This window comes from Sorex fumeus, unplaced genomic scaffold (assembly GCF_029834395.1).
Source record: "Sorex fumeus unplaced genomic scaffold, SorFum_2.1 ptg000064l, whole genome shotgun sequence".
In the NCBI taxonomy this organism is placed as follows: Eukaryota; Metazoa; Chordata; class Mammalia; order Eulipotyphla; family Soricidae; genus Sorex; species Sorex fumeus.
The window spans coordinates 1661233-1682333 of NW_026606121.1; the positions used below are offsets into that span (position 1 = coordinate 1661233).

Below are 21101 nucleotides of genomic sequence, written 5' to 3' on the forward strand. Positions count from 1 at the left end.
AGTTACCGAGAGTATCTCACCCACACGGCAGAGCCTGGCAAGCTACCCGTGATGTATTCAATATGCCAAACGCAGTAACAACAAAGTCTCCAATGGAGACGTTACTGGGCCCGCTCGAGCAAATTGATGAACAACGGGAGGACAGTATTACAGTATATCTTGGTGAAGTCTGTCCTGAGACGGTAGAGTCCAGCCAGGGGCATGGCGGCGATTTTGGATTGTGGGAGCAAGCAGCACAGTCTGCCAGGGTTCTGCTTGGGTGGGCACCAGGCTGACCTGCCCCCTACGATTTACCCCTGTCTGTTCAGCCTTGCGTGGGTCCAAGATTAACTCTGGCTTTTGATCTCTTGAGATTTATTTATGGGTCTCCGAAACAAAGCCAGTAAATAAGCTTGTATAGCTGAGTCAGAGGTGGTTTGTGGGTGTGACTCCCACATACCTAACTTCTGGCTGTTTAATTTCTCAGGAAAACTTGGTCCAAATTGCATTCATCTGGGGAGCATAAAGTAACAAAATAGGAGACTTAACACCCAAGAATAGCTGAGATAAGTACCAGGAGGTTTACTCCATGGCTTGGAGGCCAGCTGCACATGCTAGGGGAAAAGGCAGCTCAGATAGAGAAGGGAGCACCAAATAAAGGGTGTTGGGAGGATCCTCCCAGGATGGGAGATGCATGCTGAAAGTAGACTATAGACTGAACATGATTGCCACTCAATGCCTCTTTTGCAAACCACAGCACCCAAAAGAAGAGAGAAAAAGGGAATCCCCTGCCATAGAGGCGCGGGGCTGGGGGGGTGGATACTAGGATCAGTGGTGGTGGAGAATGAGCACTGGGGGAGGGATGGGTACTCGATCATTGTATAACTGAAACCCAAGTACAAAAATTTGTAAGTCTACAACTACCTCATGGTGTTTCACTAATAAAAATTTTAAAAAATAACCAAAAAAACCCAAACTCGGTCCCAAGTTGTTGGGATCTGACCAGAGGTACAGCAGACTGTTTTGGGGTATTGGGAAGCCAGAAGACACTGTCAGTCTGCTGATGCATTCACCCTATGGGTATAGGTTGCCCTGCTGACGGCACCGCACCCCCTGGGATTCATGGACTTCATGTAGGGATGGGCCAGTCTAAGCCTTGCTTTCACCTCAGCATTGGCAGTTACTCCTGGCTCTGCCTTGGGGAGCATGTGGGATGCTGGAGATCAAACCCAGGTCTGCTGTGTACAAGGCAAGAGCCCTCTCCTCTGTACTCTCTCCGACCCAACACCACTTCATTTGAAACGGGAATGTCAAGAATGGCTTTAGTAAAACTGGTGAAACAGCCTTTGTTGTTTGTGATGTCTGAAAATGTGCAGTATGAAAAGTTAAGAAAATGAAAGCCAAAGTCCACGAGTGGCATCTAAAGCTCTGGAGAACCTCACTTGCCTCGCCTCACTCCCATTTGCCTCCTGACCTCTGCTCCCTCTCCTTGCTGACCCTACCATAGCTACCCTTTCATCTGCTCCTGCAGTGCCCAGGCCCCTTTGTACCTGAGGCCTTTGCACTGGCTCCTTCCAGGATTTGTAGGTCCCATCGCTTCCCCCCACGCCATCCTCTGTGTTCCCAGCCCAAGCCACCCTTGAGCACACTCGCTGTGTACACTGCTGGGTGGTCTGCTTTGGCGTCTGACCTTCCCCCTGGCAGATGCCCTCGGATAATGAGTGGCCTTTGATTTCAGCGGTGACACCACCAGTTGACGCTACCCAGGGAGTAAAAGGGGTGTGGGATGAGGGCAGGGATGGGATGATGATGGCCCTGGTGCCCGGAGTTGCCATCCTGACACGCTAGGATCGGGGGGTGGGGTGTCTCTGAGGAGGGCAGTTAAGGCCTGGGATCCTCTGGAGTAACTCTGGCCCTGGGCCTCCTGTGATCTGACTGCTGGCTCTGGGCCCTGACCCCGGTGGGCCAAGCACATCTGCAGGGGTGGGAGTGGGCAGAACTTCTGGAAGCTTCTTTGCTATAGAGCACAGGGACTGAGAGGTTGGTAACAGAAGCCCAAGGTGGGCGTTTGGCTTGGGTGGGCTTGGGGAGGGTCCGACAGCCTCAGTCTTCCTCCCTGGGCCTCAGTCCTTCTCCCTGTCTCCTTCCCAGCTGGCTGAGGCCCTGGACCTGTTTGAGGGGCAGATGCTGAAGGAAGAGCGACTCCAGCCCCTCGAGTGCAACTACACGGTGCTGATCGGTGGCTGCGGACGGGCCGGCTACCTAAGGAAGGCCTTCCGGCTCTACAACGATGTGAGTGCAGGCCGGCGAGTCCTGGCCACCACATAGGACCCCCTTGAGCATTGCCAGTAGCAACCCAACCTTGCCATGTGCCATCTAGCCTCCCAAAACAGCCAAATGGGTCCTGAATATATTGCTTGGTTAATGTATTACACTGGCGGATGCCAGGCCTCTGTGCCCTCAGGGTCATCATCTGGAACAGGTGGTGACCAGGTTTGGGAGGTGAGGCCCTGACCATTCCTTGACCTAGCTTGGTAGCTTGGTACTTGGGGAGACCGTATGGTGCCAGGCATGGAGCCCAGGACCTCATATGTGCCCAGCTAGTGTGTCACCCCTGAGCTATATCCCTGGCCTTCAGATTTCTCGAGGACCTAATTTTTTCCTCTATCACTTTACTGCTTTAATAATTTTTTCCAAGTAAGCTTATTGTTACTATTTTATTTCTGGCTTTAGGGCCATACCCAGAGGTGCTCAGGGCTTACTCCAGGCTCTACACTCAGGGCCTGGTGGGATGTTGGGGATGGAACTTGGCTTGGCTGTGTGCAGGGCATGTGCCCTCCCCACTGTACTGTCTCTATGGTCCCGCTCCCAGTAAACTTTTTAAAGGAGCTGTACAGGAGGAGCAATAGTACAGTGGGGAGGGCATTTGCCTTGCACATGGCTGATGAGGTTTGATCTTGCCTTGCACATGGCTGACTGGGCTCACATGTGGTCCATTCAGCACCGCCAGGAGTATCTTCTGAGTACAGAACCAGGAGTGATTCCTGAGCATTGCTAGGTATGGCCCAAACCCCCTCACTAAAAGGAGCCATACTCCAGCCGGAATGGGGGGTCCTTTGGTGTCTGCTCCTCAGCCATGGCCCATATGGCCTGTATCAGCTGCTTGTCACTTGATCTGGGGACAGAGTGGCCTTTCTCTGGGACCCAGGGAGTGCCCACTCTTCCAGCACTTACCTGCAAAAGGCTGTTGATTGTCCTCATTTTCAGAGGTGCTCACTTGCATTGGAGCTGGGGGGTCACTGGCCCCATGCAGCCTTACCCCAGGACTCCTTGGCTGTCTGCGCCCGCCCTGGGCTCAGCCTCGGGCTGCTGATGCCTCTTTGTAGCCGGGGATCTGGGTAGAGTTTGGGGATCCATGCTCTGCCCTGCCAGAGACCCCGCCTCCTCCACACCCATTCCCAGACCTGCCTGGCTCGGCGCCTCTCAGCCACCAGCCATTGCGTGTCCAACCGAGCTGCTCCTGACCCCACAGATGAAGAAGCGCGACCTGGAGCCATCAGACGCCACATACACAGCCCTGTTCAATGTCTGCGCCGAGTCGCCCTGGAAGGACTCGGCTCTCCAGAGTGCCCTGAAGCTCCGGCAGCAGCTTCGTGCCCGCAACTTCCAGCTCAACCTGAAGACCTACCACGCACTGCTGAAGGTGGCCGCCCTGTGCGCGGACCTGCGGCTGTGTCTCGAGGTGTTCAAGGTGGGGGCAACTGTCCCGCCTGCCCCCATACCCCGGGCCGGATGCTCGGGAAGTGACCCAAGGGCTGGCCCAGGTGACCCTGTGGGCTCAGGGCAAGGTCCAGGACATGGCTGCAGAACTAATGTTTCAAGCCGCTCTCACCGGATGGCCACTTCTACAAAGCCCCAGAGTGGGGGCCCAGCTAGCAAGTTCCAGGGAAATACTGGGGAACAGGGAACAGCGGGACAGGCCCTTGGGCTAACTTAGGGTACCCCACCCCGGCCGCCTGCAGGAACAGCCTTTCCAGATCCACAGAGGCAGGGACCTTTTGTGAGCAGGCCCCCAGGCTGGGCGCTGTTCTACGTTCTCTAGTTTTAGGGCAGCAAGACAGACTCTGGGGAAACCCGGGACCAGGGCTTATGGGAAGTGGCAGCCTCTGGCCAGTCCTGCCTGGGAGTGAGCAGGCCTGCTGAGGAGGCAGGATCACGGCTCTCAGCCTTGGAGGTCTCCTTGCCAACACGGTCCCTTAAGGGGTGGCATCCGAAGCATCTTGAATAGGACATGGGGGTGATCAACCCCTGGCCTGGCCTGCCTAGAGATGTCCCAGTGATATTGTATGCAGGTGGCCGTGGAGCAGTCCTGAGACAGCTGTGACTGTCCATGGGGAGAGAGCACAGCCTGACCAAGAGAACATTGGGACCACATGCAACAATGCAGGGTTGAAAGGGAGAATGGCGTTTCAGGACAGTCATGCCATCTGACACACATACGTCAGGGAAGCCAGTGATGAGTGCCGTGGGCACTTGTCTCATGGGATTGTTCCAGAACCGAGTTTGGCAAGTCCCATACAAAGGAGGAAACACCTCCAGCCGTACTGTGGATCAGCGGAGACCTGGGGGCCGCACCTCTCACCAGCTGGGGAGGTCTCTGCAGAGGGGCTGTGGAGATGAGGTGGCCCCTAGGCAGAAGCGGGGGCTCCTGGCCATCAGCCTGTGTGCCCTGTTCTGTAGCTTACCCTAGGGGGGGCCTCTGTTCCTGTTCCAGGAGATCATCCACAAGGGCTATGCGGTCACGGAGGAGACGTTCTGCTTCCTGCTTATGGGCTGCATACAGGACAAGGAGACAGGCTTCCGCAGAGCCCTGCAGGTCAGTCTGTCCCAGGACATTCTGCGCACCTGCTCCTGTCCTGTGGCAGTTACTTCTGTATTTCCGCATCTGCTGCCATGGAGCAGTGTTGCAGACCGCCCCCCCCGCCCCAACTCGTTTTCATCCATGTCCTTCCAAGCAGCCTCCCGGGCCTACTGGGCACCTGTCCCTCCCAGGGCTCATGCAGTGCCTCTGCAGGTGGGGCCTGGGGCCCTGGAGAGTGATGGGCCCAGAGTCTGTGGCCAGTACCCAATTACCATCAGAGCTGCTGACCGCAGAGCACACCCCACATGTGGCCATGATCATGTGTGAGGCCTTAGCACTGAGGTTGCTGCACCCGGCTACCCTGTCTCTCGCTCTGAGGGACATGAGGTAGCTGCCTGGGCCGGGGTGCATAGCGGGTGCTCAGGATGCACAGCTGCACCTTTCCTTGAGTTGGCCTAGATTCCGGAATAACCTAAAATTCTCAGGCTGTCCCTCCCGAGGTCGGGAGAAGCAGGCAGGCCCTGAGTCCTGGGCTGACAGGAGCCCTGGGAGAGGGCAGAGGGGAACCAGGGGCTCAGACTGAGTTAGAGCATTTCCAGGATAAGCCAAGGGGCCGTCCATAGTGCACAAGTCAGGAAGGCTGCTGTAGAGAACACTGAGGTACACTGAGCCGAAGGGAAGTCGAGACCCAGCTCTGTGGAGCCTCAGACTTCTGGTCCTCTACCTCCCCACTCCCAGTGTCTGCTCTCCACGGTCATTCTGGAGATGGGGTGCAGGATGGACCCTCATCTCTCCCTGCAGGTGTGGAGGCAGATGCTGAGTCTGGGGTTCAAACCAAGTCGGTACAGCTACAACCTGCTGCTTGCGGCAGCTCGGGACTGCGGCCTAGGGGACTGCACGGTTGCGGCGGCGCTGCTGCTGAGGCCCCAGCAGGATATGGGTTTGCCCCAGCTCCCAGCAGGGCCTCGTGGGGCAAGGAGAGCCCCAGCCAGGGCCGCTGAAGGCCTGGTCACCACAGTGCACGTGGAGGCTCTGGAGAAGCAGCTGTTTCTGGAACCTTCTCAGGTGCTTGGGGCAGCTCTGGAACTCCCTGCAATTAGAGCCCCCAATGAGTCCAGGCCCACTGTGGGAGCCCAGACGGTGCCCCAGTGCTCTGGGGCCCTGGAGCCAGCACCCCTGGGGCTGGAGACCAACCTCCTGCGTCTCCAGGCCATGCCCCCCGCTGTGGTCTCCTTCGGCACAGTGACCACCCGGGAGGACAGGCTGGCCTTGATGGGGGGCCTGGAGGGGTTCCTAGGCCACATGGAGGAGCATGGGCTGCAGCCCGACATCAAGACCCTCACACTGCTGGCTGAGGTGGTGGCACCCGGGAGCCCCGCAGAGGCCTCGCTGCTGACCATGCTGGACACACGTGCGCTGGAGGCCGATCTCACCTTCTTCAACACACTGATAAGGAGGAGGAGCAGGTTGGGCGACCTGGAAGGGGCCAAGGTGAGGCGGGCCCTGGGCTCCCTGGGTCTGTACCCTCAAGGGCAGCTCCTGAAGAAGGGACAGGTCAGGCACAGGTGGAGTGTGCTTGTAGAGCTGCTGAATTATGGGGGAGCAGCACCCTAAGATGTCGGCTGGAACCCAGAGTGTGGAGTTAGGCTGGACCTTCATCTACCAGGTTTGCCTAGGGAAGGCTCTTGCCGGCTTATGTCACAGCTCACGTGATGCTGTGTCTATCCACACAGGCGCTACTGCCAGCCTTGGCCAAGAGGGGCCTTGTCCCCGACCTGCGAACATTCTGCAACCTGGCCACTGGGTGCCACCGGCCAGCAGATGGGCTGCAACTGCTTGCGGACATGAAGGCAAGTGGGCTGGGCCTGGGTGGTGTCCAACCCTGTCTCTGCAGATGGGGCAGCTGATGTGGGCACAGGGCTGAGATCATGGGGCTATGCTGGCAGCAGGGGTGGGGCCAGGGAATGGGCCCCCAGAGAGATTATCAGGATGCTGGGGCAAGGATGCCGGACTCCCACAGCCCACACTCATGTTCCCCTGTTTATCACCAAATCCTTTTACTTTCTTAAGGCTCAGCCTGGTGGAAGAAACTCAGGTTGGGGTGTGGTTGCTTTCCTTCTGGTGCAGGGCACAGGGTTGCTGCTGCAGCCTAAACATCACTCTCCTCTTGTCCATGGCACAGAAGTCCCAGCTGAGACCCAACACCCATGTCTACAGCGCCCTCATCAATGCGGCTGTCAAGAAGCTGGACTATGCCTACCTCATCGACATCCTCAAGGACATGAGGCACAGCCGGGTCCCAGTGAACGAGGTGGTCATCCGCCAGCTCGAGTTTGCTGCCCAGTACCCACCCACCTTCGACCGGGTACGGGCACCCGGGGGCCCACCCGCTCCATCTCCTGGCCTGTGGGTGGGGGGTGGCATCCAGTGATATGACAAGCCTGGGAGCCTCCCAGCTGCCTCACTTTCTCAGGCCACTGCCGGTGGCTGCCTAGCCTACTGCCAACCATTGAGGCTGCCCATCAGCCTTCTGCCCGCCCTGGTCTTTGTAGTGTTTGCCCAGAGTCTGCGCCTGCGCTGGTCCCAGAAATAGCGCCTAGTCCTGTTGGCTTGGCGACAGGCTCCCTCCTTTTGCAGCCCTTTTACTGTGGCCCAGAGCCTCCCCCGAAAGGAGCTGGAGCCTGTGCTAGCAGAAGGGCACAGCCAGAAACCACGCAGGTGCCAGCTCTTCTCTCTGCAATCACCTCGGAGAGAAAACTGGCTCCCGTGGCTTGCGGCAGCTGCTGTGGTGGCCATTCAAGCCCTGACCTTGATTTCCCAATTACAGTACAAGGGGAAAAACACCTACCTGGAGAAGATTGATGGCTTCCGAGCTTACTATAAGCAGTGGCTGAAAGCGATGCCGGCCGAGGAGACCCCCCACCCCTGGCAGAAGTTCCGGAGCAAGACCAGGGAGGCCCAAGATGCCCCCACTGAGGCTGATGTGAACACAGGCTGTGGGGGCAGGTGAGGGGCCCTGGGGCCCTTTTCACACGAAAGACACGGGGCTGGACCCAGTTTGGGGCATGGCACTTACTTGGACACGTGGGAACCACCAGCCATCTGGCACGTCATCCCAGGCCGTCCTTGCCCAGAAGCTGGCCCCTTTGTGGTAAGCAGAATTGCCAGGTTCAAGGCCTCCCACTGTCCCGCCTTGCTGGCCCAAGAAAGAATGGACACGCCCAAAAGGTCTCAGGGTTTATTTCTACAGGTGACACAGAACTGCCAATGCCTCCCCAAGTTTGGCGGGGCCCTGCAGTATGAAGTGCTGGGGGTGGCGGGGAAATAGCAAGCCAGATCCGAAGTTTGGGGAGGTAGGGGCTCAGCCCGAGCAGCCTCGGCAGCCGCAGTGCGTGCACTCGATGATCCGTCCCTGCGTGGACAACACAGTTGGCTGAACACCCTGCCTCAGGCCCATCCACACCTCAGACCCAGCAGAGTCTTGTCACTCCACTCTGGGATCCTGCTGGGGGCTCTGCTGGGAAGAGGGGCAAGCGCCTGACTGGCTACAGTAGCACTTGTCCCGTAGGTATAGGTGCAGCCCCCTTGTAGAGACCAACCCAGAGCAGAATATACCAGATTTCCCCAGGGGCTTCCGCCCTTCAGTTCCCTACCCCGATCCTCCCAGGGGACTTTTTGGAGCCCTGGCTCCATGTCTGCTGCTCTGCGGGCTCCTTTTTGGAGCCCTGGCTCCATGTCTGCTGCTCTGCGGGCCTGTCCTAGAGCTCCCAAGATTCAGTGCCAGCCCTGGCCCAGAGCCTCACAGAGGAACGGGCACCAGAGGGTGAAGCCCTGTGTGAAGGTGGGGGAGTGGTGGGCACGCACGGCCACCCTGGGAACTTCTTCCCGCCCCTTCTGCAGCTCCACTTGAGAGCTGTTGCCCTGACCTCCACTACTAGGCCACCCCAAGCTGCTCCACCTAGTCTGGGACCGGAGAGTTCTGAGGAAAAGGGTGGCTGGAGGGACAGCACCCTACCAGCCAGGTAACTCCCCCTTTTTTCTGACTTCACCCTCCTAACCGCGGGGATGAGGCTTAGCACCCCACTGGGTTCAACAGTTCACCTCTGGAGACTGACCCCGAATGGACACCCCTGCCAGGTGGTTTGGCAGCAGGACACCCGCCCAAGCCCTGGCACTGAACAGCAGCAGTGCCACCAAACCTGATGGAACAGGAGCAAAGACTCACCACTTCCAGCTTGCTTTTGGGGACTCGGCAGATGCAGTTGGTCCCAAAATTGGTGTCACGGGTCTGGATGCAGCGCAGGCAGCACAAGCTCTCATAGCCCTGCTTCTTCCACTTGGCGATGAGGTTCTTGTCTGCGTAGCCCTCCGCAATGCAGTATTCATACAGCTCTGCCCGGGTGGGAGAGGGCATCAGGTCGCAATGCCAAGTTTCCCCCAGCCCAGTCTCTGGCAATCCACAATTAAAAGATCCTTTCACCAGCTTACCGCCCCTTGTTTTTGTCCTGAGGTAACCCCTAAGCCCTCCATGAGGCATACAAAGGTTCCAAGACTGACAACTGCTTAAACACACCTGCAGGCTGGAATGGCCAGGAGGGACTTTAGGATCCTTACCTCTGCTTATGGCTTTCCGCTTGTAGAAGAGGTCAAAAATATAGCGGGTTTTCTGGTGGTGGATCCTGAAGATAGGCCAGAGGGATTCCACCTTCCTCTTTCCCTCATGAGGTTCTGTTTCGGCTGAGAGGAAGAATGTTCTGTTTTGAGGCCAAGTCTAACTGTGGCTCAGAGTTCTCCCACATATAAGCCATGTGCACCTGCACTTGAGTCCGTTCCCCAGCCCCAAAAGTGTTTGAACAGGACTAAGTGTCTGCACAAGACTAAGAGTCATTAAAAACTAAGGAATCCGTTCTCCTTGGGCCAGAGAGGTAGTCAGGGGTTAAGGGGATTGCCTTGCCTGCAGCTGATGTGGGTTCCACCACTACATACGGTTCTTGGAACATGCCTGGAGTAAGCCCTGAGCACAGCCAGGTATGGCCCAAAAGATCACTGTATCACTGTCCTCCCGTTGATCATCGACTTGCTCGAGTGGGCCCAGTAATGTCTCCATTGGAGACTTTGTTGTTACTGTGTTTGGCATATCGAATACATCACGGGTAGCTTGCTAGGTTCTCCGAGAGGGGCGGAGGAATCGAACTCGGGTCGGCCATGTTGGCTGCGTGCAAGGCAAACGCCCTACCGCTGTCCTATTGCTCCAGCCCGCCCAAAAGATTAAAAAAAAAAGAAAAGAAACCAACAAACCCCCCAAATACCCTTAATGCTGGTTGTCAATTAGACAATGACACCAAATAGCTAGGTTTTGCTTTCCCCTGGAAAAGGAAAGTAACAAAACACAAAGTACCCAGACAGGCAAATCCTACATGCCACATGGTGACAGCGACAACTTCTATCTGCTGCAGTGCGTCCTGTATTCCAGGGCTCAGTTATTCCCAACACTAAAGCCAACTCTAGGGCCATCCGCCATCACAGAGGAGCAACGTGACACTGCATCTTCCAGTAGCACTTCTCACAGGGAACACACAGGGCTGGGGAACTAGTCCAGCAGGGAGGCTGCGTGTCTTGCACATGGCCTACTCAGGTTTGATCCCGGTCTGGTCCCCAGAGCCAAGCCCCACCAGGAGGGATTCCTGAGCACAGAGCCAGTACTAGACTAAGCACTGCTGGGTGTGGCCCAAGAAATAGAAAAAGCAAAGACATGCAGAATGCTTCACGGTTAAACAAGAAAACAGGCAAAGAGGCCACAGCTCAGCAGTTCCGTACTTGCTTGACACCCAAACTTGATCCTTGGCACCCATAAAAAAAAAAAAAAAAGGAGGGGGGGGAGAGGAACTCTTCTGGAGGATTTTTCCCTCCCTTCTGTTTTCAGACCACACCTGGCAGTGTTCCTGGGACATGTGATGCCGGAAATTGGGCCATGTCCCTGCAAATGTTCTACCGCTAGCCCATGTCACAGCTGGCTTGGAGCTGGCTGAGAGTGCCCGGTTAGCTGGAGCACACACTGCACAGGAGTGAACCCAAGCACTAGACTTGGAGTAGCCCCTGAACACGTCCAGGTGTTAAAACAAGCCACACCCCCAATTTTCAGAAAATGCCAAAAATGAAAAGAACAGGAGCTAGAGCAATAGTACAGCGGGGAGGGCATTTGCCCTGCACACGGCCAACTCAAGTTCGATCCCTGGCATCCTAGATGGTTCCCCGAGCAATGCCAGGAGTGATTCCTGAGTGCAGAGCCAGGAGTAACCCCTGACCATCGCTGGGTATGACCCAAAAAGCAAACAAAAATGAAAAAAACAGCATCTTCCAGATAATTTTTATGCTTTCAAATATGCACCTAACGAAATGTAACTAATCGTGTAACCAAACATAACTAATCAGTAAGCTGTTCTCTACTCCCTAGTTTTTTCTTTTTTTTTTTTTTTTGGCTTTTTGCTTTGTGAGTCACACCCAGCGATGCACAAGGGTTACTCCTGACTCTGTACTCAGGAATTACTCCTAGTGGTGCTCGGGGGACCATATGGGATGCTGTTCTATTATTGCTCCACCCCAACTCCCTAAATCTTTCATATTAAAACCTGTCTCAAAAGCATTCTGGAGAACCTCTTGAGTCACAGCACCCCCAGGAGCTAATAAACAAATTGTCAGTGTGAGAAGACCCACTTGTCTCCGCTTGGCCTCCAGGTGTCTAAGAGCCAGACCCATCCACTCACCTTCTCTCATCTTTTGATCTAATTCATCCAAAGTTGGTTCAATCAGCTCCCAGCCATCTGGGGGAGCTTTTCGGCTTCTTTTGACTTTAGGCATTTTTTCCCCCTACAGAACCACTTTTAGACCTAGGAGAAAAATGAAAAGCTTTAGCATGTGAACCTCAGAATCTCAAAGGACTTCATTGGGGGCACATTCACCTCCCTAAACCTCTTTTTTCATTAATAAATCGATGGCAGAACTTACTGGGGCACTAAGGATTTAATCCAAATGAAGCCTTTAATTTTTATTTTTGGTTTGGGGACATACCTGACAATGCTCAGGAATCACTCCAGGTGGTGCTCAGGGGACCACATGGGATGTTGAGGATGGAACTTGGGTCAATCCAGCAGAATAAGACAAGCGCCCTCCCTGCTGTAGTATCACTTCTACCCTCAAATGTAGCATTTATGGTCAAGTAATACTTTCCTGAGTCTTCAACAAAGACTGTGAATCTGGTCACAGCAGACTCATAATACAAAATACATACCCTCCCTCCAATGAAGGGAATGCAAAAGGTAACTAAGGGCAGTTAACACTGGAGAAAGGCCTGGTGGGTGTTGGGAAGGGAGATAAACAGACGACAGGACACCCTGAGTACCTTAGGATCTGGGTCTAGGAGCTCAGCAGAAAGCTCCCGGGTATCCTCAGTTACAGGGTTCCGTTCTTCTCTTGCTTTATCGATTTCCTTTCTAGTCCTCCGGCCTTCTGTAAAATGAGCAGCAGCTGAGTTCGATGATGACAATGGCCAGCTAGGGGCAGGGTTTTAAACCCCTTCAGGGGGAACGGGGTTGGGCAAAGCCGGCGAATAGAGCGCATGGAAAGGGACAAGTGTTTCTCAAATCATCAAATCTGATTCGACGTTGGCAGCGCGAACTAGGGTGGGTAGCCTCTTCCAAGCCGAGCCGACTCCCTTTCCTAAATTCAGTCCCCCGTCCCGGACAGCGCTCGTTTCCAAAAGCCCGCGCGGCGCCATCCGAGGGCTCTCGCGACATCCTCCCCGGAGGAGTCAGGTCGCTGACCGGGGCCTCTGACCCCCAAATCCTTTCATTTGTTTATTTATTTTGGGGGGGAGATCACACCCGGCTCAGGAATTACGCGGGCGGTGCTCGGGGAATCGTACGGGATGCCGAGGACCGAGCCCGCGTCGTCGGCGCGCAGAACAAGCGCCCTCCCCGCAGTCCCTTCATCTGTCTCCCGGAGCTGCGTGTGGACGGAACCGGGCGGGGCCAGCACAAGACCGACCACTTCGCCGGGACCCCGGGGAGGTCGCAAGCCCCGTCGCCGCCCGAGGGACAGAGAGGAAGCCGCGGAGGGGGGGCCGCCGGGCGGGCCCCAAACAGGCCAGGAAGAGGCAGGAACGGGTGCTGCAGGCACGCTCGGCACAGGGGCGTGCGGGAAGGGCCGCGGCTGGGCGGCACCGGGCCGAAGTGACAGTGTCCGCGCAGAAAACGGTGGGAAAATGCGAGACGCGTAGGAAGAGTGGCCTGGGAACAGGCGAGGTCGAGGAGCGCGTCCCCTCGGCGGAGGAACCGGAGCCCCGACGCGGTCCCGACCCTTCGCTGTCTCGCCGCGACCCGCGACTGAGGTAAACAAACAGCAAAACACTCACCGAGAGCTCCGCGGACGACAGCGTCCTTCACCGATGGCGGCCGCCGCCTCTGTCCCGCCCACTTCCGCTTCCCAGGCCGGCGCCTGGGCCTCAGGACCCCGCTCCGCCCCGCCCGCGCGGGGATTGCGTCATCTTAGGTGTCCACGGCTCTGCCTGCGCGGAATGGCGGAGCCGGTCCGGCCTTTCCCCGCTCGCTTCCCGGGGCCAGGAGGGGCTGGCGGGGGACCTCACGCGTCCTCCGCGGCGGGGAGGCCAGGGCCGCTGTCGCCCGACCGCGCGGGGGCCGGCTTGGGCGCAGGCGGTCCGCGGGGCAGTCGGCATGGCGCGCCGGCCCTCCGGAGGACCCCCGGTCCTCGCGGCAACGGCGGCGGAGGCGGCGGCGGCGGCGGCGGCGGCGGCGGCGCGCGGCGGGGCCTGGCCGGGCGGAAGAAGTCGAGCCCGAGACATTTCCGCTTCCTGTGTCAGTTCGAGGCGCCGCCGCCGCAGCCGCCGGAGCCGCGATGCCTAAAGGAGGTGAGGGGCGGGCGCGCGGGGGGCCGCGGGCCTCGAGGGGCCGCCCGGGTCCGGCTCTCGCCGCCCACTCAGCCCCCGGGCGACCCGGCGGGGGCGCGCCGCGGAGGCGCCCACGGCGGCCGGACCCCGAGCGTGGGCCTCGACGCCCGATTGTCCCGACGGGTCCCGGCGCCCTTCCGAGGCCTCGTTCCCGGCCCGCGGGGCCGCCGGCTTTGGGCTGAGCTCCCCGGCGCGGGGCCTCTGGGCTCCCCGAGTAGCCGAGCCCCCAGAACGCGAGCCGACCCGGAGCCGGGCGGGGGCCGCGGGATGCTCGGCGTCCGCCCGCCCTGCCCCGCCCCGCCGCTCCGCCGCCCTCCCGGCCTCGCCGCTGCCTTGGCACGCCGGCTTCGGTCGGGGCGCTGACTGCACGGTGCGGGCTGGAGCCGGCTTGGCCACCCACGTGCGCCGCAGCCCCGCGGCGGCCGCGATCAGGGGCCCCGAACGTCGCGCCACGCCACGCCGCGCCGGGGGGACCGTGGTCCCGGGACCCAAGCGGGCCGCTCCTGGGTTTCAGGGTCCAGCCGGCGCCTGCGCTCAGCCCGGGGCCTCCCACCGCGTCGTCTTGTCACTTCTCCCGCGCGTTCTCCGCCTCCCCAACTCCTTGCCGGTCACTCCGGTTCGGGGGGGAGGCGCGGGTCACGTCGGAGACCGCCCTCGAAGCGCCGGGGCCCGCCCCGACCCGGAACAGATGTCACCGACAGATGCTGTCCCCAACAGATGTTCCCTCGCCTTGTCCCCTCGGGCCAAGCGATAAGCCTGCAGGGCCGCCCCGCCTTCGCTTCCCAGAGCCCCCCCACCCCGGGATCCCGCTCTCCCTTGCTCTGCCAGAGGCGGGGGCCTAGGGTCCCACACCCCAATTCACAGCGCTCCCCGCCGAGGCTGGAGGCAGCCCTTGAAAGGCGCGGACACGAGCTTGCTTCAGATGACTTCGGGGCTCGGCTCTGGAGGAGCTTAGCAGGCATCGAGGTTTCTTGCTTGGGTGACTCGGCTCCCCCGGCAAAAGAAAACGGGGTGGGGGCGGGGCTCGCGAGAGAAAAGGAACGCGCCCGTTGTGTTCTTGCTTTTCTAAGGCATTAAGGTGTCCAGGAGCAAAGAACCGGCCCTTGTTTCCATTATGTAACGGGTATTCTGCATTCTGACAGGCATGACGCCTTTTGATAAAAGTTACTGTAGACAGAGCCTGGGCAGCGCCTCGTCGCCAAGGTGGCTGGAGCCACCAGTTGGATTGTTGATGTTGCCCAGTGGGCAAGTAGGGGTAGTGGTAGGGTTTTAAGTAGATTGACTTAGCATCGGTTCTGACTGTGCAAGTGTCGTGTGTGTCTCTTTTGTTTCTGGCTGTGCCCGGTGATGCTCAGGTGCTATTCCCCATGGTTGCTTGGAGTCCTGAGCTGTGCCTGGATCAGACCCGCCCCTCCTGCCATCTCCCCAGCCCAGGCCCGTGTGTCTCATTGGCTGTCGACCTTCTTCCTCTGTCATGATCACCACCCACGTCCAGTTTTTGTTGCCCTACAGGTGCCCCATTTGAACCTGCGTCAGCCCCTCTGGTCACCTCTGGTCTCTTCCATGCATCCCAGAGGGGCGATGGTTTCCCGATGACCGGCTAGTGCACATGGGCTGAGACACCCTTGGGAGCCCGACTAGTGATTAAAAGTGGGTGGGGAGGTCCGGGGCAGCCCAATTAGGGCTGTGCAGCTGCTCTCGAGGAAGTGGGGAGGCCACGGTGTGCTCTCCGGCATCCCGAGCGGCCCCAGCTGTCTAATTACAGGTTCGAGACTTGTGGGAGGTCACTTGGGCTGCAGCTCCCAGAAAAGGTGGGGCTGGACTGAGACCAAAGCCACCACAGCGTCCCCTGTGAGTGGCGGGTGCCACCCAGCTGTAAAACGGGTTGATGGCGTGAGCAGGGTCACTGTTGTCCTATCTCAAGAACAGCCTATAAAATGGATGGTCTTAGGGCTGAGTGATAGCACAGCGGGTAGGGTGTTTGCCTTACACGCGGCTGACCCGGGTTCGATTCCCAGCATCCCATATGGTCCCCTGAGCACTGCCAGGAGTAGTTCCTCAGTGCATGAGTAACCTCTGTGCATCACCAGGTATGACCCAAAAAGCAAAAACAAAAAAACCTGGCTGGTTTTAGCCTTGAATTGCTCGTCACAATTGGGAAGGCAGGGCTGCCCTTGTCCGGGGCCATCCCTGGGGTGCTCTTGGGAGGGTGCAGTGAGAGCATGTCCTCCACTCCTGTCATGTGTATGTGGCCCGTTGGGGGTCGGCTTTGTGTCCCACGAGCAGCCAGGCTTCCCAGCACAGGCACGAGGCTTTCCCCCATGGGTTTGATGTTTTCTTTACTGCCACTTTGGTGAATGTAACATTTGATGATACCCTGGCAACGATAATGAATTTCTATTCTGGCCTCTTGACCGAATACTGCTTTAGAAAAGTGACAGCCCTAGCCTGATACTCGGAGCACCATGGGCCCTTTCCGTGGAACAGATCCATCCGCCTTGCCCATGTAGGCTGGGCCTGGGCCATCTTGGGGTCTGGGAGCTGCTCTGGGGTCTGAGACTGCATGTACCAGGAAGAAGCCCCCAGGGACAAGCCCTTGAGTGCGCGTCTGGGCCTGCTGGCGTTCCCAGGTGGGATCTGGCTGTGTAGATGCCCCATTCTCCCACTCGTGTCTGACTGGGGGAGCCTGCATCCGGCACCCCAGCCCGCATAAGCCATGGGGGAGGGGGGGGTGAAAGGGCTTCTCGTGCTCCTTTGAACTAGGTAGGTGAGGGGACACTTGAGGTCTCTCCCACGGGATGGACCTTGGGGTCTGGGGTCTGCATTCATCTTCTGTCCTAACGCAGCTGTCCCCATGCAGGGAGAAAGGGAGGCCACAAGGGCCGGGCACGGCAGTACACGAGCCCTGAGGAGATCGACGCCCAGCTCCAGGCTGAAAAGCAGAAGGCCAGGGTGAGTACCTGCCTTCCCGGGGGGTGGTGGTATCCCCAGCAGACCCTGAGACCTCCACTCCTCTGCTCCATGACTTGGACCCCCACCCTTCTCCTGCCCAGTTCACTTCACAGTTCCTGCTGCATTCACCCTCAGAAAGTGTATCCCTAGCTGGTGCCCTGACCCTGTTGTTCCTGTTCCCTATAGCACCATTAGGGCTGCATCTGGCTCGGGGCTGGGGGCTGGGGCAGGGGGCCCGCTGCAGTATGTGGTATAAGGGCAAGGAGAGCTGGGCCAGGCCCTTGGGAAATGGAGGCATACGTAAGGGTTTGAGTGTGCGGCTCTGGGGTGGCTGGGGGGAAAGGAGCAGTACCAGTGTGTTGGGAAGCTGGCCAAGTGGACAGGCTCACTGCCGGTGCATGGGCCACACGTGCACGCATCAGGGGAGCTGCAGGGGCCCAGCCCGGGGAATGTGGCTTTCATCAGGGTGAGGGGCTGCGGAGCTGAGAGGGGAACCAGTTCATGAGCCAGGAGTAACCCCTGTGCTCCCCCCGACCCCATGCCCCACAGACAGAGGTGGCAGAGTTGGACCTTTGTCCTGCTTCCAGGCTGTCACTGTTCCAGACCTGCGGTCTGGGTCATAGTCTTGGGGTCTGTTTTGCATTTTTGATTCTGCAGGTTGTCCATTTCTGAAACAGGAAGAAGAGGAACAAGAAGAAGGTGGAGAAGGGGCTGCAGGGGACCCCAAAAAGGAGAAAAAATCCCTAGACTCAGACGAGAGCGAGGATGAAGATGATGACTACCAGGTACCGAGGCCAGGAGGGCTGCGCCGGGTTGGCTTCGTCATCGCAAGACCTCGCCGCTCAGGAAGTGGGGCCACGGGGAGGGGAACATGGTGGTGTGAACAAAGGTAGAGAGAGTGTGGTCAGCGGCTGACATTTAAATTGCTTGTGAGAGACAGGAGGGCCCAGGCTTGGAGCGCAGGGACTGAGTCAGGGGGAGCAGTGGTCATAGGGGGGTGCTGGCCAGGGCGCCTCGTGGTGGCCTGTGACCTCTGATGGGAAGGAGCTGATGAAAGTTGGGGCTGGCCTTGGAGAAGTGGAAATGACAGGAGAGCAGCGTCTGAGCAAGGAGCTGCTTCATGGCTCTGGGTGGGGGGTCGGAGCAGCTAGAGGTGAGCCCCACTTTGGAGGGGTCCGTGGGCTGTGGTGGCAGGTTGGATGAGCAGCTGAAGAGAAGGGGTGTTGGCTATGCTGAGTGAAGATGGGGGGGGGGAGTGTCTCAGGTACGGGCAGAAGGTGACTGTGAGGCTGAGGGATGGGGTATCCAGAGCCCTGACCCAGATGGGTTGTCCTTTGGATGCCATCTCCGTGGTCCCTTGAAAAGCAGAACAAGGGGCTGGAATGACAGCACAGTGGGTAGGGCATTTGCCTTGTATGCAGCCGACCCGGGTTTGATTCCCAGCATCCCATATGGTACCCCAAGCACTGCCAGGAGTAATTCCTGAGTGCATGAGCCAGGAGTAACCCCTGTGCAATGCCAGGTGTGACCCAAAAAGAAAGAAAAAGAAAAGCAGAACAAGGTTTGGGTGGGCTGGAAGCGTTGGTGGACCCCACATTCTGGGCCCCGCACTCCTTCTGCTCAGAGGGATGGGCTCAGGGCCCTGTCCAGAGTGCCATGGGGACCCAGCCTGGCTGTGGCGGTCACCTTGTCCCCACGGAACCCTGACCTCCAAGACGAGGCTTGGAGCGGGGAGGAGAGGCTGGCGCAGAGCCAGTGACAGGATCGGGGTCACGGGGGGTGCTTGACCTGTGGTCCCACTCTCATCTGATGTGGTGGCTGTCCTGACGGGACCCGAGTCACATAGTTGCCCCCGCAGCCAGGTGAAAGCAGGAGTCTGTGGGGAGCTGGGCGGGGCACCGGGCTCTCCGACCCCCGTGCAACAGTTGCTCTGCTCCTCTCGCTTCAGCAAAAGCGCAAAGGCGTGGAGGGACTCATCGACATTGAGAACCCCAACCGGGTGGCACAGACAACCAAAAAAGTCACACAGCTGGACCTGGACGGGCCCAAGGAGCTGTCCAGGAGAGAACGGTAAGAGCTGTGGACCTGGGAAGGCGGGTGCAGGGCCAGGCTGATCTCAGTTCACCCCCCACAGGCTCTGCAAAAGCTCCTTCGAAGAAAAAAAATCAAAGACCAATATTTTTCCTTAGCAAACGCTCCCAGAGAGGGGCTGGGGTGATAGGACGATGGGCAGGGCGCCTGCCTTCCTCACGGCCAGCCTGGGTTCCATCACTGGCACCATGTATGGCCCCCCGAGCCCCACCAGAAACTAACCAAGAATCACTGTCACTGTCCTCCCGTTGTTCATTGATTTGCTCGAGTGGGCCCAGTAACATCTCCATTTTGAGACTTGTTACTGTGTTTGGCATATTGAATACGTCATGGGCAGCTTGCCAGGCTTTGCCGTATGGGCGAGATACTCTCGGTAGCTTGCCGGGCTCTCCGAGAGGGGCGGAGGTATCGAACCCAGCTCGGCCGGGCTGGCTGCACGCAAGGCAAAAGCCCTACTGCTGTGCTATTGCTTTGGCAGTACATATACTAAAATTGGAACCAAAGAGAGAAGATTAGCATGGCCCCTGCGCAAGGATGACATGCCAACCAAGAAACCCAACAGAAAATAGAGCCACAGCGTTGAGCCTGAGCATTGCAGTAGTTGGGGACTTGGTGTCACCCTCCTGGCCCCAGCAGAACAGCCCCCAGGCATGTCTTCCCCTCTGCCCTGTGTCAGCCAGTCAGCCCTGGGCAGTGAGTTCTGCCACCCCCTTGGAACCAGTTCCTCTGACCCCTGGTGCTGGGGGACCGTGAGCTCCCACCCCTCGAACTTGCCGGCTGATGGCAGACACTTTCCCTCTCTGTGTCCAGCTCTGCCCATCCCAGTGTAGGGGGGAGCATGACCCCTAGGGGGCTGCACCTCTTCGGTCTGGGGCACCCTGACCAGGGACCCTGGCCACTTGGCCCCTCCATTCTCCACCCTGGGCCCAGGGTGGAGCATGACGCCTCCATTCCAGCTCCCTGATGGGCCCAGACTGGAGCACAACGCCTCCGTTCTGGCTAAGCTGACCAGGCAAACGGCCCTTGTGCTGTCATTTCCTCCAAACAGAGAAGAAATCGAGAAGCAGAAAGCAAAAGAGCGTTACATGAAGATGCATCTAGCGGGGAAAACGGAGCAAGCCAAGGCTGACTTGGCCCGCCTGGCGATCATCCGGAAGCAGCGGGAAGAGGCGGCCCGGAAGAAGGAGGAGGAAAGGAAAGGTGCGTGCCTGGCCTGTGTCCTGTAAGACATCGCCGGTGTCTTAGAGGAAGCCCAGCCCGACTGTGCCCGGAGCACTGCCCTGCCAGACCCAAGGGCTGGTGCTGGCCTGGAGGGCTGTGGCTGTCCCCTCCCTCCCTGGGGCCCGTGGTGGTGGTGGTGGTGGCGGCGGCAGCGGCGGTGGTGGCAGAGCAGCTGAGCCAGGCCTTGGGACAGGAGTCAGCACCACCAGGAGAGGCTGGGGTTCAGGTCTGCCTGGAGAGTGAGGGAGGAGGGCTCGCACTGGTGGTCTCAGTGGAGGGGAGGCCCCCAGCAGGCTGGGTGTGGCTGTAGACTATCAGCTCTGTGCGTTCCTCGAGTGGCATCGGGCCTGACGCCTGCCTTCCTCCTGCCTGCAGCAAAAGATGACGCGACTTTGTCCGGAAAGCGGATGCAGTCTCTGTCCCTGAGCAAGTAGCCTGGCCCGGAGGAGATGGAGCCGCCGCCCTGTGCCCAGCGCCCCGCAACAGCCCCTCTCGGCCAGGAGCCCCCCTCAGCCTGGGGTCTCCTCTCCATCTTTGGCACAGAAATCATTGGGGGCTGGATGGGGGTTGGGGAGGGTGGCTGCGATGTCCGGGACAGACATAGAGGACAGCATTTCCAGAGTGACGCGCAGTTGTTCTCGCTGTTCTTGGAATTGGCCCTGGGAGCAGGCAGGGCTCCCGTGCATGGGCTGCGGCGAAGGGCCTGGGCGTGCCCTTGGGGGCTGGCGCCCGGGAGCCCGAGCCCTGACCGCGGCCAGCGCCCACTTCAGAAGCCCCCTGCCCAGCAGGCTCCACAAATCCAACGTGTATATTTGGCAGATTAAACTCCACATTATCGTACAAAGATGCATTTGGCAGTGCATCTGTGTGCCCGGCCTCTGCTCTTACTACCCGCCCTGTGGGGCCTGCGTGGCTGGCATTGCTGTACAATCCCTCAGCACCCACATGCAGAGCCCTGTCCCCCAGTGCCCCTACACACCTGCTGCGCCCTTGAGGGAGGCCTGTGAGCACAGTGGCTGAGGGGCCAGCGTGCAG

At 58.7% G+C, this 21101-nt stretch overlaps 3 protein-coding genes and 1 non-coding gene across 5 annotated transcripts in view; 3 read left to right on the forward strand and 1 right to left on the reverse strand.

Annotated features, from left to right (window-relative positions):
* PTCD1 (pentatricopeptide repeat domain 1) overlaps nucleotides 1-8468 on the forward strand; it is a 25951-nt gene extending 17483 nt beyond the window's left edge. The window contains 7 exon segments of the mRNA XM_056128555.1: nucleotides 2131-2271; nucleotides 3512-3730; nucleotides 4754-4855; nucleotides 5642-6331; nucleotides 6574-6690; nucleotides 7023-7205; nucleotides 7668-8468. Of these exon segments, the coding sequence (XP_055984530.1) occupies nucleotides 2131-2271; nucleotides 3512-3730; nucleotides 4754-4855; nucleotides 5642-6331; nucleotides 6574-6690; nucleotides 7023-7205; nucleotides 7668-7850 (1635 nt within the window). The 3' untranslated portion in view covers nucleotides 7851-8468.
* Nucleotides 8065-13391, reverse strand: BUD31 (BUD31 homolog). Of its 2 annotated transcripts, none has more exons than XM_056128549.1 (6): nucleotides 13251-13391; nucleotides 12240-12346; nucleotides 11605-11727; nucleotides 9455-9577; nucleotides 9066-9232; nucleotides 8065-8252 (listed from the first exon to the last, which is right to left on the reverse strand). In XM_056128549.1, the coding sequence occupies exons 3-6, from the start codon at nucleotides 11696-11698 to the stop codon at nucleotides 8202-8204; spliced, it is 435 nt and encodes a 144-aa protein (XP_055984524.1). In that variant the 5' UTR covers nucleotides 11699-11727; nucleotides 12240-12346; nucleotides 13251-13391; the 3' UTR covers nucleotides 8065-8201. The 2 variants fall into 2 exon arrangements, with proteins under 2 accessions (XP_055984524.1, XP_055984523.1); XM_056128548.1 differs by having other exon boundaries at nucleotides 11605-11707; nucleotides 12221-12346; nucleotides 13251-13390.
* A 215-nt stretch (nucleotides 13392-13606) lies between these two features.
* Nucleotides 13607-20850, forward strand: PDAP1 (PDGFA associated protein 1). The gene is made up of 6 exons (XM_056128547.1): nucleotides 13607-13763; nucleotides 16663-16754; nucleotides 17432-17539; nucleotides 18703-18824; nucleotides 19894-20045; nucleotides 20442-20850. Exons 1-6 carry the CDS (start codon nucleotides 13751-13753, stop codon nucleotides 20498-20500), a joined length of 546 nt encoding a protein of 181 aa, XP_055984522.1. The 5' UTR covers nucleotides 13607-13750; the 3' UTR covers nucleotides 20501-20850.
* LOC130036677 (U6 spliceosomal RNA) lies at nucleotides 19306-19413 on the forward strand. The gene has a single exon (XR_008794440.1). It is a non-coding gene; the product is annotated as a U6 spliceosomal RNA (small nuclear RNA).
* Nucleotides 20851-21101: the final 251 nt, after the last annotated feature.